General features: G+C 34.4%; 1 protein-coding gene across 5 annotated transcripts in view; it reads right to left on the minus strand.

Moving 5' to 3' along the window:
• Positions 1-104: 104 nt before the first annotated feature.
• SOS2 (SOS Ras/Rho guanine nucleotide exchange factor 2) overlaps positions 105-19,744 on the minus strand; it is a 76,523-nt gene continuing 56,883 nt past the window's right edge. For 2 of the 5 annotated variants that reach the window (XM_004738741.3, XM_004738740.3), the window contains 7 exons: positions 16,507-16,624; positions 15,321-15,493; positions 12,056-12,172; positions 10,607-10,868; positions 10,024-10,065; positions 2,679-2,788; positions 105-1,833 (listed from right to left, as the gene is read on the minus strand). In XM_004738741.3, the coding sequence (XP_004738798.1) occupies positions 1,324-1,833; positions 2,679-2,788; positions 10,024-10,065; positions 10,607-10,868; positions 12,056-12,172; positions 15,321-15,493; positions 16,507-16,624 (1,332 nt within the window). In that variant the 3' untranslated portion in view covers positions 105-1,323. Of the gene's footprint in view, positions 1,834-2,678; positions 2,789-5,491; positions 5,601-10,023; positions 10,066-10,606; positions 10,869-12,055; positions 12,173-15,320; positions 15,494-16,506; positions 16,625-19,744 lie in introns of those variants that run through there. The other 3 variants (XR_006603391.1, XM_013055967.2, XR_006603392.1) reach the window with 3 other exon arrangements.

Raw genomic sequence — 19,744 nt, forward strand, 5'->3', positions numbered from 1 at the left:
TATAAATTGCACAAATATTGAAAATAATGTGGTTGTATGTATTTACACAGAACTCAAGAATATCTCCACTTGTTCCTTATAATGAAAACACGTATTTAAAAGTCTTTTAAAAATTAAGACTGGGGTGATTTATTAATCTTGTTAAGAACTCTGATACAAAGCACAGTAAAAGGCCACAGACCAGTAAATAAACAAGGTGGCTTCTGGCTACTTTACAACTGCTGCTACAGCACTATCAGCAAAACACGCTTTTTCATCACTTTGAACCCAGGAGTCCAAATGGCAAATAAAACTTTTACTCACTTCTCTGAATAAAAAGTTTAATAAAGCTTTAAGTATGTTTGTTTGCTGATTTAAATGTTACCAATCTAAAAAAAAATTTTTTTTTTTAAATTTTAGTTTACATGAGATTTATAGAGAAAGTTGCTAGGTTTTGAGGGCAAGGCAGTTGGTTTCTAGGCCATAAGAAAGTTTCCTCTGAATTTCTGAATTAGTAAAGTAGCAGATTGTAGTACAGGCCTGGAGTCACTTAAATTTACATAGGCTATTAGCATTATTTTAAAATATACATTATAAACAAAACTGTACATACATGGCATATTAATTAACTTTGTTTTCCAAAACAATAGGCAACTCATTAGCTAAAGACATCATAGTCTGCAAAAACAAAAGGCACATCTGAATGAGATACATGCCCTTTTTCCCTCTATGATTGGGTTAGGTAGTCTGTATACATTTTGACAAAATAATAAACATTTACAGTGCATTCTATTATTTTCATTCTATTTTCCATTTTTTGTCTTCAGCAGCAAATTCTGGCATTTAAGACATGGCATTAAAGAGTTTAAGAACAGTGGGTGTTTTTCACAATTCTCCTAAATGTAAAAACTTGAAGATGGTCAAAGAGTTTTAAAAATCAGTAATACCATACACCCCCTATATTTGTGTAAATTCATTGCCTTAAAAAGGCATCTATTACCCAAATTTGAAAAATTCCACAAATGCACTATCCCCTTTCAGTGCAATCAATGTCACTTTAAACCGTATTTTAGCAGAGTCTACAGTGCAAATATAAATTCTTTATACTGGCCTTTTGGCAGCACTGAGGATCCAAGACAAGGCAATGCTACTGATCACCTGAGGATAATGATAAAGGACTTTTGTATTTTTATTTTTCCAATTTTTAAAAGCTTATTTGATCAGTAGCATTTTTGTAAGAGCATTATTTGTAAAAAGTACTAAAATACTATGACTTTTTTGAATAAATTAAAAAAAACCCTTTACAAATACCATTCCAGTGTCAATGACTACATATGGCTAAGGTCATTGAGGAGTTTCCGCATTTTCTAGCAAAGGCAGTCTGTATGACGGAGGGTGCGAAAGCTCCCGTTTATAAGTCTTTGGTGGCAGTTTTGGTAGGTGAGGGCTTGAATTCTGCCTTGGTGGAACAGGAGGAGCTTGAGGATGAGCAAGGTTGTTGTGACTAGAACTGAGCATGTAGCATCGACGTGGTACTCTCGGAGAGGGTGTGCTGGGAGGAGTATTTGGCGAATTTGGACAGGTACTAACGTCTCTGAACCAGTCTGGATCTCTGTGAAGATGTCCTAGTGGAGGTGGCTGAAGATTAAACGGACAGTTTATGAAGTGTTCTGGAGGCCGAAGGGGAACTGGTGGAGGGGTATCAGGAAGAGGATCTCTTGGCGGTGGTGGAGGTGGACTATGCAGAGGTCCATCAAATGTACCAGTAGGAGCAGGAACTCTGGGTTTTACCTTTGGAGGAGGAGGCTGTCTTGGTGGAATAGCAGGGGGGTCATCATCAGATTTCGTATTTCCCTCAAAAAAAAAAAAAAAATAACTCACACCTCCATTCTCCTGAAAAATCTGTTAAGCTTTAAAAGACTGAAAAATTCTTGTTTAGTTATATCCAAGAGCTCAAAATAGGTTAATCTGATTTAATAATCAGATTCATGAGTAAAATACTCCCCATTTAATTTGGTGCCTAGTTTAATATTTTTATATATAAGATATTTTAATTGAAATCTTAGAACATAAAGCCTCAGGTTATCTTGCTTTATAGTCCTTTCAAAAATTTACACATTTTAACTATAATAGGCAAGTGAGTGAAAGGAATACATAGCTTTGTACACATTAAAGGACATGATGTCAAGGGAACTCAATGTTCAGCTTCTGCTTTCTGGCCATCTACTTCAACTTTCCCCAGTGAGGCTTACTGTGGTGGTTCTCAAAGTGTGATCCAGGGAACAGCAGCATCAGTACTAGTAGGGAACTTGCTTAAAAAATGCAGATTCCCTGGGTCCCACCCTAGATCTACTGAATGGGAACTCTACAAGCCTCCCAGGTAATTCTGATGCAGCCTAAAGTTGCAAAGTACTGGTTTAAAGTTTGAAGAATGCTTTGAATACTAAAGTTTTTCTCTTTTCTACCAGAAAGGAAACTTATGAGTATTTGTGAATCTGCCCAGCCTCTTTTTAGAAAAAAATATTAACGAGAAATGAGCAGTTGAAGTATTTTTCAAGAAAAAAAAAAAAAGTGTTTAAAAATCATGAAGGGTAGTCAAATTATAATTGACAGACTATTATAAGAATAAGAATTATTTTAAAGATTCACAACTTGGAATAAGTTGAATTAGTTAAGGCAAACCTAAGTCTGTTGACTACCTTGGAATTTGAAGCATCATGATCAAACTTTTTTCGAGGAGGAAGAGGTGGAGGAATCAGTGGCTCTTCACTTAGTTTGTGTAAACTACCACATGAACTGAAGAAAGACTCTGAGGGTAAAAAAGATTAGTTTAACCACAATTCACAGTGCAAATCATAAGATTTTATTTCAATCTGTTATCACCTCTGCTATAGCAAATGTCAGACTGTACTGTAGTTAACTGTTGGTTTACCTAGACTCTCCACTGAACTGTAAGCTTTTTGAGGGCAGTGTGTATTTATTTTTGTATCCCTAGCACTAGCAGAGTGGTATTGCCTGGCATATGGCAGATATTATAGCTACATGAAAACATACAATTTAAATAAGATTCACAATGAGATTCTGTTTCCTGAAAAACCTTTTTAAATCTAAAACACACAAAGCAAACAAATATATATAAACTGTAGTAACTTCCAGAGAAAGATCATACATAATCAGAGACCCTGTGTTTTGTTTTTTTTTTTTAAGATTTATTTGTCAGAGAGAGAGAGAGAGAGAGAGCGAGCACAGGCAGAGGCAGAGGGAGAAGCAGGCTCCCTGCCGAGCAAGGAGCTCGAGGTGGGACTTTATCCCAGGACGCTGGGATTATAACCTGAGCTGAAGGCAGCTGCTTAACCAACTGAGCCACCCAGGCTATAACCTATAGTTACGGACCAATTCTACTTGTTGACCAACACTTGTAATAAAAGCAGTAACCATGTCTTGTTTATCATTATATTAAGACTGGGTTCACAGAAACTAGTTGGGAAAGCTGATGAGTTTAATTTTAAACACATGGAGTATGAACTCCTTATGTGATATCTAAGTAAAAATGTCAATCTTATTACTCCTTGTGAAAGACTACTGTCCCGATCTTGTGCCTCTGCAGTTACTTCATGGGTCCTGTATACCTATGGGATGTCAGTGGATGGTGTGTGGGTCTAGACTGAGCACTATCTGCTGTAGATATATTCCTTTTGCCTGACCAGCATCTTTTGCCCATTCAGAGCAAACTACTCTTGGTGACAGTGATTCTATCCCATGTGGCTTAATCAGCCAGTTTGGCCCAGTGCACCCCAACTCCAGTCAGACAAATACCAAGTGCTGGTGAGGATGTGAAGAAAGGGGAACCCTCATATAGTGTTTTTGGGAATGGAAATTGGGGCACCCACTGTGGAAAACAATATGGAGTTTCCTCAAAATATCAAAAATAGGAATACCATATGATCTTGTAATCCCACTACTTCAAGCACTGGTGAGAAAGGTCTAATTTTCATTCTTCTTCTTCTTCTTCTTTTTTTTGGTCTAACCTACAATCTAAAAGGTCCTGAAAACAGACTATGGGGAAGACGAGAAGTTACTAAAATAAACCAGGTAAGAAATATGGTGGCTTGGATCAAGGTGACAGCAGTAGAGATGGTGAGAAATAGATTCTGGATATATTTTGAGGGTAAACAAGATTTGGTGATGAATCACATTTGGGGTATGAGAAAAAGAGAGAAGTAAAAGAGAACTCTAATATTTTTAGCCTAAGCAATTGAATGCAGTTTAGAACTGGGATGAGGAGGCAGTGGGAAGAACAACTTTGGAGGGGATGAAGACAAGCGCAGTTTTGGAGAAGTTTGAGATTCCTGTTCAGTATCTAAATGGAGATGTCAAATAGGCCACTGAGTATATGGGTCAAAAGGTCAAGAGAGAGGTCCTAGGTAGAGAAAAAAGTTGGGGAATTATCATTATACAGGTAATATAAGATTCAATGGGTCAACCAAGTGAGTGAGAAGAGGTCCAGGGCCTGAATCTTGCTGACTTCCAATATTTATAGGTTGGGAATATGAAGAAAAATAAGCAAGAGAGACTAAGGAGCTGAAAGTATAGTTAGAAAAACCAAGAGTGGGATGAACAAACATGATCTTCATTTATGTGACTTCTTCCCCATATTGGTCTTTTATATAAATAAAGGTAGAGGCTTGGTCTTTTTTTTGTTTGCCACTGAATCTATAGTACCTACCAGGGTAGCTGGTACAAAGTAAGTATTCAATTTCCTATTTAATAAGACCAAAGGGTGTGAACATTTTTATGGTTTGACATGTTGTTTACAGATTCTTTCCAAAAGGGGTCATACTAATATATCAACTTACAGGAGATAAGTAATGTCTGAGAATAACTTTTAACATAGGCTTGCTCATACTTTGATGTGAATCGTGTATTCATGTCCATTGTTAATGGAGTCTTGCTGTTTCTCCCACTGTTATGTGAACATTTTTCAAACATATTATGTTCTTTTTTTTCAGGATTTGTTTTAGAAGAGTAAGAATTTCATGCAATTATTCTCAACATTTTCATTAAATTTCAAAATGAAATTTTCCTTATCATATGGAAAATGTATTTAACTGCCATCCAAAATAATGTCTAGAACTCCTACTTCTTTTTTTTTTTTTTTTAGAACTCCTACTTCTAAAGTTGCTTGGTGTTATAGGTTGAACTGTGTCTCCCCAAAAGATACGCTGAAGTGCTAACCCCAGTACCTGTCAAGGTGACTTTACTTAGAAAGAAAGACTTTATTTAGAAAAAGTCTTTACAGATATATAATCATGTTAGGATGAAAATGGGCCCTAATCCAGTATGATAGAGGTCTTTAGAAGGAGAGAAGGCGGGACAAAGAAGCACGCAGAAGGAAGATGGTCATCTGACAACAGAGGTAGAGATTGAAATGATGCATCCATAAACCAAAGGAGGTCAAAGATTGTCAGGGAAGGCCAGAAGCTAGAAGAGGCAAAGAAAGATTCTCTCTTACATGTTGCAGAAGGAGCAAGTCCCTGCCAACACCTTGATTTGGGGCCTTACAGCCTCCAGAATTGTGCTTTTCTAAACCACGCAGTCTGGAATACTTTGTTAGAGCAGCACTAGAAAAAAATAATATATATAGTAAAAACATTTCCACCATAGAACAACAAGGAAAATAAGAAACAAACTTCAGTTAAGCCAGGAAACACTGAACCCTGAAGCTTCAATACGAGAAGGTGAACTACAAATTATGTAAAGGAGACAAATGGAGAAGATGAAACCCAAATGTCTACAGTTAGTGATACTGACAAACATTTCTTAATGTGCCCCCACAGAATGAAAGGAGGGATCAGGAGTTAAAGGCACTTGGTATAATGGAAGACATGGGCATGAAAACAGAAGACTTGATTAAATCTTTATAAGGAGTAATTAAAACCCTGTGGGAGATTGGAAGTTTTATTTTCTGGTGAATCTAAACATCAGACTGGGGCCACTAGACTGTGCTGAAAACACAGATTTTCATACTAAATGTTCACACCACCCAGGCAGAAGATCCAAACAACTTTCTTTGGAAAAGTTAACAGTCCTATAAAAGAGGCCTCATAGATTTTGATATTTGGGGATTTCCTAAGTAAGAAACTTTTCATTATTCTATTACTCTAAAGTGAAACCTACATGCCAACAAGCTCTGCCCATGGATACAGCATTTCTTATCAGTTTATACTGCCTCACTCTAAAATATGGGAAGCTAAGGATACCAGACAAGAAAGGAAAAATTCTGATATGAAAGACAAGAGACAAAACTAATAGATGCAACTCAGAAAGGAAATAAAAACAGAAACAATTTTTTTTCAAAACCACTATTATATCCTATGGGAGATAAGACAGTGAATCCACGAAGCCAGAATAATAGGATGGTATAAAAATGGTATGAACAGAAGAAACTAGAAAGAATTTTTTGGAAATTCAAAATCATGATAGATGGAGGAAAAAAAAAAGAATTAGAAGAGGACGTGAGGAAATCTTGCAGAAAACAGAACAAGAAAATAAAGAGATGGACAAAAGACAAAACTGGAGGCTCAAACCAGGATATATGATATAGAAAAGGAACTCAAAAAGCAAGTCAGAGAATATGTTTGGGAGGAAATTATTAATAAAACAATATAAGGAACATTTTCTAGAAATCAAAGACATGAATCTCTTAATTTAAAGGGCTAAACAGGGTGCCTGGGTGGCTCAGTTGGTTAAGCGACTGCCTTTGGCTCAGGTCATGATCCTGGAATCCCGGGATCAAGTCCCACATTGGGCTCCCTACTCAGCAGGGAGTCTGCTTCTCCCACTGAACTCTCTCCTCTCATGCTCTCTCTCTCTCTCAAATAAGTAAATAAAATCTTTAAAGGGCTAAATAAGTAGATAGAAAAGTGAAAGGAAAAAAATGACTCATACTAAAGCAGATAACTGCAAATATATAGATCATCAGTAATAAAGAGAAGATTCTGAAACTTTCTTGAATATACTATGGCAGAGACTTCTAACTATCCCTCAGTATATCTACCCTTTTCTTCCTTTTAATAATAGGATCCCTGTATTGTAGCAAGACAAAAGGCTGCCTAGCTACAGACAACATCTCTCAGCCTCCCTTGTAGCTGAAGTTTTGTCCAATGGAATGAGAGCAGGAGTAATGTGAGCAAGTCCCACATGATGTTTTTCTTCTTATTATTATTTTTTAAGATTTTCATTTATTTGAGGGGTGCCTGGGTGGCTCAGTGGGTTGAGCCTCTGCCTTCGGCTCGGGTCATAGTCCCAGGTCCTGGGATCGAGCCCCACATCGGGCTCTCTGCTCCACAGAGAGCCTGTTTACTCCTCTCTCTCTCTGCCTGTCTCTCTGCCCACTTGTGATCTCTGTCAAATAAATAAATAAATAAATATTTTTAAAAAAATATTTTCATTTATTTGAGAAAAAGAGAGAGAGAGAGAGCAAGCACAAGCAGGGGGAGGGTCAGAGGGAGAAGGAGCAGCAACCTCCCCCCTGAGCAGGAAGCCTGACTTGGGACTTGACCCCAGACTGATATCATGACCTGCGTAGAAGACAGATGCCCAACCAGCTGAGCCACCAAGGTGTCCCGCAGATTTTTTCTAATAAAACCCATTGACCTTCACCTTCCTGCTGGCTGGAAAATGGTAACAAATGAAGCAGATGCTCAAAACTCAAGAGATAGAAGCCCCATTTTGAGATTCTTGAATTGCTCTGCTAGCTTGTGAAACAGAGGTGGCTACTTGCTCTGGCTATTGTGAGAAATAGAATTCTATTTCATTTAATGTTCTGTATTTTGGGGTCCCTTTGGTACAGCAAGTATACTCTAGTTTTAAAAAAGGAATTGAAACTACAAGGTCAGTGACAGAGGATTTCTGTTTTGTTCACTGCCATATTTCTTGTACCTAGAATACTGCCTGCACATATGAGACATTTAAAAACTATGCATGAACAATTTATGAGTGAATGACACTGGACTTCTAAACAGCAAGTATGAAAGCAAGAAGACCATAGGAAAATATCTTCAAAATTCTTAGTGAAAAGGATTTATAATTCTATACCCCATCAAACTATTAACAATTAAATACACTAAATACATTTTCAGAAATACAAAAGTTTTAAAACTTTTATATGTTTATCCTTTCTCACGTAGCTACTGGAGAATGTGCCTCTACCAAAATAAGGCAGATATCAAGAAAGGAGACAAGGAATACAAAAAAACAAGGATCCAAACACAGGAAAGAAGTGAAAGATTTCGGGGTGCCTGGGTGGCTCAGTGGGTTAATGCCTCTGCCTTCAGCTCAGGTCATGGTCCCAGGGTCCTGGGATCGAGTCCCGCATCAGGCTCTCTGCTCCGTGGGGAGCCTGCTTCCTCCTCTCTCTCTGCCTGCCTCTCTGCCTACTTGTGATCTCTGTCAAATAAATAAATAAATAATCTTAAAAAAAAAAAAAAAGAAGTGAAAGATTTCTAGGATGACAACAAAAAAAGTTCTAGGATGACAGCTGGTTGAGAGGCCAAGAGAGCAACCAGTCTAAACTGGAGCAGAACCACAGGACACCAGGAAGGAAGTTTCCAAGTTAAACAGCAAAACAAAAATCCTGACAACTGTCCTGAGTGGTCGACCTTATGGAAAACTGCTGAGAAAGGGTGTGAGAAGACTGAGCAATAGATGTTTGAAAAACCAACCAACAAACAAAAACACCTAAGCATTAAAGACTTTCTCATAAAACAGAGCTGTACAAGAAAGGAAACATAATCATAGTATATGCTACCTAACTTAATAGTGAGTAGTATTTTCCCAAAATGTGACAAGTATATTAGGCAGAATAAAGGGCAGAATTCTCATCTACTGTAATAGCAAATCAGTAAAAACTGTCTAAAATTAATGATTCAAAAGAGAGAAAAGTACACAAACACCATTTAAAAATGTGTACGTGTCACTGGGGAACAAGAAAAGATGTGGGGAGACATGGGGTAGGGAACTGTTATCAATTTCATTTTCACTGTTTAGTACTATTAGCCTTTTAAACTGTATGCATATATCACTTTGATAAAAATTTAAATATTAAGATACAGAATTATAAACATTTAAAAGACTAACCTTACTTTTCTCATTTGACAGGAACTCTCATGTTACTACCTAAATTATATACACTTTAATGTGATAGAAGCAAAAGTCATCCAGATTGGGGGAATTATTCCTGAAGCTTCTCTGTACCTTTCTGGGTGGTGGTGGTGGTGGTGGTGGTGATGGCTGTTGTTTTTAAAGATTTTACTTAATTATTTGAGAGAGTGAGAAAGCGCACAAGCCGGGGAGTGCGTTGACGGGGGAAGGGAGAGAAAGAAACAGAGACTCCTAGCTGAGCAGGGAGCCCGACACTTGGCTTGTTCCCAGGACCCCAAGATCATGATCTGAGCAGCAGAAGGCAGACGTTTAACAAACTGAGCTACCCAGGTGCCCCTGGGTTGTTTTAAACAAATGATTGCAGAAAGAATGGTGACAGCATTTATGTCATATATTATGAAATAAATGAGAATGGCAGAATAGTGTTTTACTAAAATAACTGCCTTAAGTAAGATCACGTGAAGAAACAAGTGATCAAGGGCTGTCTGGGAACCTGATAAACATTTAAGTATATAATCCACACGGGAAAATGAGTTGGGATGGGAAAGAGGAAAGGCAACTGATATGAAATCACTGTTGATTATGTGCCAATCTATATGCTGGGTGTGCGACATCGTTATCTCATTTGATCCTTAACAGGGTTGGAGATGCTAAGTAATTTGTTCAAGGTTACACAACCCCTAGATCATTGATAGGTTGTAAAATGATGAAAACTATAGTAAAGTTTACATAGTATTCAGTTGTAAGCAAGTAACACAATTTATTTATAAGAATTTCATTCATTTTTTAAAAAAATTTCAATGTTGCTAAAACCCAAATACTCATATACAGATTTAATCAACTTGATTAATTTCATTAGAATTGACTCAAATTCTTACTTACTTGAATGTGGCAAGAGGACTGGAGCAAAAATGCTATTGCTGCCTATTGGAATGAGAAAAATTAATTTGAAAAGAAAGGTGGTACGTAAGGTTTTACTTTTAAAATATTTTTGCATAAAATAACAAATGTAGTAACACAGAGAGTACAGAATTTTATCATTCTCTATTGACACGTTAGTTTTAAAAGAAATGAACACAGAATGCTACCTTTGTAGAGGGAATGTTTTTCCTTTCTTAGCATAAGTAGTTCCCTCTCTATCACAGTCTCTTTTTAAATTTCCTTCATGAAACGTATCTGCTTGTTTTCTTACTCTGTCGCTCCCTTTAGAACAATAATATGGGGCCCAATAGGTACTAAACAAATCTTTGTTTAATGAATACATTAGAAAATAAGATGCATAAATAATGCACAAATGATGCTTTTAATCCCTTGTGTTAATCATTATTTCCACATTTAAATGCCATTTTCCATACTAATATCTACATTTAATTAAAGGAATCTACAGTTTAATTAAAATGATGAGAAGAATTATCTGAAACATTAAGATTCCTTTTTTATCAAATGGTTTACATCAAATACATACCACAGGAACTATTGAGATCCACATCTAAAAACACACTAAGGTCTGAAGAAGCAGATACTGGTGGAGTAGAGGGTGTATTTGGAGAGGTTGGTGCTGACACAGTTGATTCAAGATCAGTTTCAGCAATCCGACTAAAGCTCATTTTACATGGTTCTCTTTCTAATGGTGTTGGATGACCTCGTAAAGTGCCTGAGGTAGAGCCATGTCGGCCTGTATTAGGCCGTATTCCAGGAGATTTTAAAGAGAAAGTTGATTTCCTAGGCTACAAAAAGCAAACATAACTACCATTACTAATTTGCATGGATTTCATTTTTATGGTTTAACACTACCTTATTAATTCTTAGCATACAGTTAAGAGAGTACAATAATCTCAATCTGCAAGCATGTCGGGGATTTGACTGGCTTAATACAAGTAAACACCTTTTCATACTGCAGAAATAAAATTCTTGAAAATCTGTGTGAAAACTTGTTCCTCCCCAAACTCTTGAACCTGAACTTCTTCAAATCACTGGTATCAATTTTACATACATTTACCGTGGACATAATATATACAACATATTACGTTAGGTACATCAAGGGGGAAAAAAAAGGCCTTTTTTTTTCTTCCTAATAGTAAATGACCAACCCCCACAATACTACTTTCAAGTTTTTGGAGAAAACTGCTATCATTGTCTCCCACCCTCCACTTCCGTACCTCTTTTTAAAATCTCACAGCGGTAACCAAATGAAAAAATATGGAACTCAGATTCAGATAACTTGAGGTAAAATCTCCAGGGTGCTAATATCTAGCTTTGCAGCCTTAAAAGAGTTATTTAACAACCCTCAGCCTCAGTTTTTGTTTGTAAAATGAGAGTAAGATCTATGTCATAAAATTGTTGTGGAGATGAGGTAACATCTTGCTGCTTGACTCGAAGTAGGTATTATAAGCGTTCGAATTCCTCCCACATCTTGCTTTCTGTTCAACTACTTAAAACTGGTCTTCCCCTACCTCTGTTGCCACTGCAAACCCAAGAATAACTAGAAACTGTAGTAGCAAATTTTAGCATGAAGAACATTCCAGTGGTGACCATGGACTACGGTGCTCTAATGACAGTAGTCATGGTCAGTCAGGCTAAAAGAACCATGAGACACTTGCTTACTCCTTTTTCCAGGTCTTTTCATTTCCTGGTCATTTAGAGCTCTCACTTTCTCACAACTTTCCACCTTATACTAGGAAGGCTTAAAAACTGACAGATAAAGAAGTGCTATAAAGGATAAACCAGATTTAACCAAAAGGCTATAACATTGCCTCCCACAGTATATATTGCTTTAGAAATAGTATAGTACTGCAAAACAAAGGACTGAAAAATATCTATTCAAATAAATTAGAATTTTAATGATAATAGGTTACTAAACATTGAAGATAATATTGTTTTAAAAAATTTTTTCCCAAAAATGTAATGAACTTACAAATCGAGGTGGCTGTTTGCAATTTCGGGGTTCAATTTCTAGTGACTTGTTGAACAAATAATCTGTAAACTCCTTTTCAGAAGCACTTCCCATGGGGTTAAGGTTTTCAAAGAATCTCTGGAATTAGACAAATTTCCGTAAGTACATGTTTTAGATCTTATTAGAACATGTATTTCAGCAGCTTAAAACAAAACAAAAAAAAATCAGTAAATTAAGAGATCATAATGTCTGAGAGTTCACAAGAATTGCTGATTCCAGTATCTCTACTTTCAAATGAAGTTGTACACTTTCTACGGGAGTTGTATATTTTGTCTTCATTTTCTATTAAGGAGATGGACAGATTTTCATTTATTACCATCTTAATGGCTCAGTATCCCACAGTTAACATTTTTCCTACTCATTGTAACAAAGCAATTATCACCAGTAAGCTATCAAAAGTGTTTAGAACAGAATTATAGTTATAATTCACAATGAGACTTTTTTAAAAAAAGATTTTATTTTTAAGTAATCACTACACCCAATGTGGGGCTCGAACTTACAACCCTAAAATCAAAAGTCACATGCTCCATCAACTGAGCCAGCCACATGCTCCAGAATGACATTTTTTTTTTAAAGATTTTATTTATTTATTTGTCAGAGAGAAAGAGAGAGAGAGCACACAAGCAGGCAAAGAGGCAGGCAGAGGCTGAGAGAGAAGCAGGCTCCCTGCTGAGCAAGGAGCCTATGTGGGACTCAATCCCAAGACCCCAGGATCATTGAGCCGAAGGCAGCGGCTTAACCCACTGAGCCACCCAGGTGTTCCCAAAAAGACACTTTTTTTTTTTTTTAAGATTTTAATTTATTTGACAGAGAGACAGATCACAAGTAGGCAGAGAGAGAGAGAGGGAAGCAGGCTCCCCGCTGAGCAGAGAGCCTGATGCGGGGCTCAATCCCACCCCCTCAGGATCATGACCTGAGCCGAAGACAGAGGTTTTAACCTACTGAGCCACCCAGGCGCCCACAGAATGACACTTTTGATAATCAGAAAAAAAAAACAGAGACAAGATGGATTAAGTTCTATTCAAAAGTGATTTCAAGAACAATTATAAATTTATTTGTGCTAACCTCTAGTAAAATAATCTTTCTGTCTTTATGGAAAAAAATTTTTTCTAACCTTATATTTGAGTTTTTAGATAGAAAATTCAGATGCTTTAGCAAAGAGTAAAAAGAAATATAAATAGTAATCTCATCAACCAGAGATCTATTAACATTTTACTCTTAGAATATTGTTCCAGTGTTATTATATATATATAATATCCAGTAATATTCCAGTGCATATGAATATATGCATATATATGTATCTTCATTTTCTGGGTTTATTTTGCAATACTGGAACCATAACAGTTATCTTTAACCTTTTTTTAGTTGATAACTCAGTATTTTTCCATGTGGTTTACTTATTTTATAAGTACAAACTTAAGCTCTATAGTCTTTAATCATATTATGTTCCAGAATTTATCTCACCAATCACCACATAGGCAGTTATCTATCCACAGCAATGCTTTCTAATTCTTTGTATTACAATATGAGTAATTATTATTAGCTCCTTGTGCATAAATTTTTCTGTACATTTATGATTATTTCCTCAGAAATATTTCTTAGAAGCAAATTACTGGATTTAACCTTATTTAACTTTGAAGTGGTTTAAGAAATATATATAAAAATAAGTACTGGGCTTTCACTTTAACAGTAGGCAAAATGAGTTTCATAATTTCTGACATAAAATTCTCCCACATTTCAGGCATTCTGCCAATGTCAAGAAAATTGAATTACTCCTTTTAACAGTATTGAAACAGCATGTTCTTATATTCAGATTAGCCAAATTAAATCATATGAACCAAACAGTAATTTAAAGACTTCTATAAAGTTATAATAGCAGTGTTCTTGCTTTTCTCATCCTTTGCTCTATTCTTTAATACTATTTATTAGTTTAGTTAACTATGGCTTGAAAAGTAAATGCCCCCACACTCCCATAAAGCATTATTTAATGCTTTGAATGATGGGAGAAGGTCTAGAACAGATCACAAAAACCTATTAGAAGTTACTGAGATATGAATGTTAGAAGTACTATTTCAAATATACCCAACTATAATTTAACATGATTTCTTGGGAAAATATATATTATAAACTTTAAGCTTCAAGAGTATATTTCTTTAGATCTATGAAATTCAATATCACAAAGGGCTGGCCCCATGATGAGGGAAGAGAATGAAATATGGGACCATCAGCAGCTTGTCACCATTTTTAGAGCTGTCTATATTTTCATAACAGTGTAGTTTAAGTCATTCTTTCTTAGGACTTTAGTGTATTTTGTTTTGAAGTAGGAACAAAGAATAGTTACCATCCCACAACTTCGGAAATTGGGAGTCATGGTGCCCATTTTCACTTAATATGCCTGACCTGCACACTAAGCCTGAAAGTTGAACACAATTTTTAATGTGACAGGTGAACTTTTTCTGATAGCTACTATGTACTGAATTTCAAATAAGTATAACAAAATAAAATTCACTCAACATAAACATAGTATCATAGTCTACTATGGTTTAGAAGGTATCCCACATCTTACAGTACACAGAATCAGTGTTATAAACTAGTGATCAAAATAGATTATCAATTGATAGAATGTTAAAAAATGATTTTTTGCTAAGCATATACATCTATACATATACACAAATACATATTATATAAAACCAACCTCTTTCCCTATTTAAACCCAGTATTTTTATGAAGCAATTAATTATTTAATGTTACATTGGCGCATATAAAATATGTAATATAGCTAACCAATGACAGTACTAGTAGTGGATTTTCTTTTTACTACATGGACATCAGAGAGTTTCATTCCAATTTGTCATTCATTTTTTGAAAGTATTACTTGACCAATTGCACAAAGAAGCAATACTCTCACGAAAAAAGTCCCTAATAATATATATTTTTAAAGATTTTATTTTTAAAAAATCTCTACACCAACATGGGGCCCAAACTTACCACCCTGAGAACAAGAGTCATACATTCTACAGACTGGCACCCCCGTTCCTAGTAATATTCGTAACTGCAGACTGTTAGCACAGAATATCTAATATTTACCACTTCTATCTAGTGATAATTAACTTACTGTATTATTTTTATAGTAAAATAAGTAGCATGAGTGTGGTTATGATATTTCTAACAGATTGCAGAGAATTTAACATGTTCTCTTTTAAAGATAAGCAAAGAAAATATTTACCCTCATTTCTGGTTCTATCCGTAAACAGTAAGGTTGATTCTGATACTGCTGAATTTCTCCCGTAATTTCAGCTACTTTCCTCCTCTTACTGAAATTGATTAAATCTTTCCCTTTCTTTTTTAAAAAATCATTATTCCCTTCTTCAGTTTTCAGAATATTTGTTAAATATATTCCTAGTAAAAAAGAGTATTTGAAGAAAAGTTATAAAATCTGTTACTTAATCATTTGAAAAAAAAAAAAAACTGATCTAGTGAAGTTGAAAGACATTCTATAATCCAGCAATTTTACCCCTAAAATGTTGGTAAGTCTGATGGGCTTATTAATTAATTTTACATTAGGAATTTTTTAACATTTAAAGAATTTAAAATAAAAAGAAAATTATGGCTTAGGAAAGGCTTAATTTATTCCTTAGCCTAACAGCCTAAAATAAGAGCTGATTCATTCACAAAGTCTGTGTTAAATCTGCTTTAACCATTTTAATATTTGATTATAAATATTTAATATTTGATTATAAATATTTAATGCCAATGATCTTAACTAATGATCAATAGATTAATTATAAGCCAATTCTGGTGATAAGACTATAGATTTGTAAATTCTCTGTTTTCCCCAAGCCCATAATTTAGATAGAAAAATAATTATTCCTCACTCTGGGACAGGAAGAAAGGTTTTAGCTCCTTCTTCATATGTAATTATGGATTCACTTAAATCAGTGGCTCTCAACTGGGGACAATTTTGTCCCTTAGGGAATACTTGGGATTGTCCGGAAATATTTTTGGTTAACACAACCAGTGGGGTGTGTGTCTGTGTACACAGGCATGCATGTTTGAATGTTCAAAATTCCTAAGTTGAAATACTAATGCCCAATGTGATAGTATTAGAAGGTGGGATGCTTCGGAGGTGCTTAAATACTGACGGTGGAGCCCTTATGAATGGAATCAGTACTCTTACAGAAAGACCCCACAGGGCTCCTTACAACAACTCTACAAAGATATAATTATCATAACCTCTGTTTTAAAGATAAAAAAACAGAGACTTCAAAGTTTTATTTATCAATATGAACAGTTAATAAAAGTAGATATGCTCAGATATAAAAATCAGAACCATCTGCCTTTAAAGGCTGGTCTCTTTTGGCTACAACAAACTACCTCAAAATATAAATATAAATCCATGTTCAGTAACTTACCAAAAAAAGGCACACAAGGTGGATTGATTGACTTAAGTTTTACTAGGTATTTTTTAAAGTGATCTTGACTTAATTCCACAGCATCATCCAAAATTCTCCTTTTTCTTTCCTGCAATGCCTTTAAAATATATAAATTGAGTATAACTTGTCTTTTTACAATTCAATCACATTTTATGAACACAGAGCTTGGAATTCTATACAATTTTGCAAATATGTGAAAAATAATTTTTTAAATTAAAGATGAGAAGTATTCCTTTCTGTACTTGCCTGAAATGATTTATCTATAAATATAAAACTTAAAAACTTCATTTTTTTCTAATATAAATTAGAGGAGTAAGAAATAAAAAATTCTTCCTCATGATCTTGTTAGTTATAATTCTGATTAGCCAGAATTTCAAATCATAGCTATAGGAGAAAAATATAATCCTAAAGCATTCAAATATATTTCCACTGAAAGGTCTTTTGAGGCTAAGGGTAAGGAGAAAGCTGTGGAAGGGAGAGAAAAATTGAACAAAAATTTAGTAAACCAAATAAGCAGAATCATTCCTTTTATATTTATTCTATTTTTTGTTCTAAATTAATTACTTTATTTTTAACCTAGTTAGGTGTTTACACACACACACACACACACACACACACATCCACAGCAAACAATGCACTGATAGAAAACTGTCTAATGTATTTCCTTTAATTTAAGGAAAAAGCAAAGGGGATTAAACCCTAACTTTTATTCAGTACTCTACAGAAGTCTTAACTAGCATGAACAAGAAAAATAAAGAAAATCAAAGAAAAACTGTCAGTATTCACAGAGGATATAATTATCTGTGGAAAAAAAAAAACCAATAAATCTACAAATGGAGTGCTAATGAGAGCATTTAGCATTGTTGATTGATATAAAACCAATCAGCAAAGATCAACTGCATTTCTACATATCATCAATAAAGAAAACAAGATCTTTAAAAAAATTCTAATATAAATCTAACAAAAGAGGTATGAGCTCATCATCAAGAAAACCATAAAACTTTGTATTAAATTAATAAATAAAGGGAGAGACATACATGTTCGTGGTTTGGAAGACTCACTATAAAATTATCAGTGCTCCACCAACTGAACCAAAGCAATTTATAGAACCAAAGCAATTCCTATCAAACTTTCAATAAATGTATGGAAGCAACTGGCTAGCCATATGGAACAAAACATGAAATTAAACTCCAACCTCACTCCATACATTTTTCAAAACTTATTTCCAGCTGGATTAAGGAATGAATGTGAAAGACAAAACATTAAGATAATAGAGAAAGACAATAAACAGCACAAATAACAGGACAAAATAAATTTGATTAGAGTAAGAACTTTTGTTCATCAAAAGATAGAAAAAAAAGATGAAAAGAGAAGCTTCAATCTGGGAAGAGATATTTACAGTACATATAACTGACAAAGGATTAAAATCCACTATATAAGAGAACTCACAGAGATTCATAAGAAAAACTCAACAATGCAAAAAAAAAAACAAAAAAATTTCTATAAGAAGAAATATAAAAAACCAATAAACATTTAAAAACAGGTTCAAGCTCATTATAAATCAGGGGTTTATAAACCAAAACGACAAGATTGGAAAATGATAAGAACTGACAATTTCAAGTACTGGTGAGAAGGTAAAATAACTAGAACTCATACATTTCTGGTGGGAGTATAAACTGGTACAATTATTTGGGAAAACAATCTAGCATTATCTAGTAAAGCTGCAGATACCCATAACCTATTATCTAGTAGTTCTACTTCTAGGTAAATGACTTAGAGAAATTTGTGCACTAGGATATATGTAGAAAATGTTCATGGTACTATTACTGATAATAATCCTACACTGAAAACAGTCTAAATGGCCATTAACTAGTAAATAAATAAATAAATTTTGGTAAGTTTATTCTTATAATATGATACAGCTCTGAAAAAAAAATGAATGATAGCAGTAAGAAGCAAACTGGATGAATTTTAGGAAGATAATATAATATAATATAATAATATAATATAATATATTACATATATTCATATGTAATGAAGAAACACGCAAAATGAAATAGTACATTGTTTAGAGATACAAATAAGTAAAACTACAGAAAAAAAGTTGAATAATAAGGACAAAATTCAGAATGATAGTTGAAGGGGTGAGGATGGAGATGGAATGGGGAGGTGTTCTTAAACCAGGTATACAGGTGTTCTTTGTATTTTTATTCTTTTTGCCTTATACATATTTTATAAATACTGTTGTATACCCAGTATTTTAAAAAACTAAAACTTAACCTTTTAAGATAAATATACTACTTTAGAGTTTTCAAAATCTATTAAACAGATTAATATTTAGCAATATTCAACTGTTAATATCCTTCATATATAAAAAGTTCACACAAAGCAATAATATGCAAACACTCAAATAGAAAAATACATATATGAAAGCAGCTTGCCTTTCTAATCATAAAGAAGCAATGTTAAAAAAAAGTATTATCTTCTCAATGCTCATGCAATTTTAGTAACATGTTTAGGGTTTGTTCTGTTTTTATGTTACATAAAAAAGAGATCATATTATATTCATTATTCTGAAGTTCTTTTATGGCTTTTCCCCTAAAAATCATAAATATTATTTTAAGACATACATATAGATCCTATTCACTTTTTTTCTATAGCTGAACAATATTCTACACTACAGGTATAAAACAACATATTTAGTCATTCTATTTAGGGACATACTGGTTGCTTCTAGTTTTCTGCTACTCCAATTAATACTGCAGAAACAACATCTTTGAACATTAACTTTATAATCTGGCACTTTTATTTCTGGGCCCAAGAGTATGTGTATTTTAATTTTAACATATACTTTCTGTATCTTTTGAATTTTCTATAACAAACACTAAACATATACTATTGTATAATTTTAAAAATTTTCATTTTAGAAAGACTTCTCTCCATGTTACTCCTTCTTTTGACTATATGTTGATTAATTTCTACATTTATATTTAAAATATCATTTATTTCAAACAATCAGTGTGCCCCTGGAAAAATCCAATTGAAACTTCGTAACATTTAGGTAAACATTTTTTTTTAAAGATTTTATTTATTTATTTGACAGAGATCACAAGTAGGCAGAGAGGCAGGCAGAGAGTGAGGAGGAAGCAGGCTACCTGCCGAGCAGAGAGACCGACAGGGGTGGGAGAGGGGGCTCGATCCCAGGACCCTGAGATCA

The sequence above is a fragment of the Mustela putorius genome, unplaced genomic scaffold (assembly GCF_011764305.1).
Source record: "Mustela putorius furo isolate JIRA1106 unplaced genomic scaffold, ASM1176430v1.1 tig00000129_pilon_pilon_pilon, whole genome shotgun sequence".
Lineage (NCBI taxonomy): Eukaryota > Metazoa > Chordata > Mammalia > Carnivora > Mustelidae > Mustela > Mustela putorius.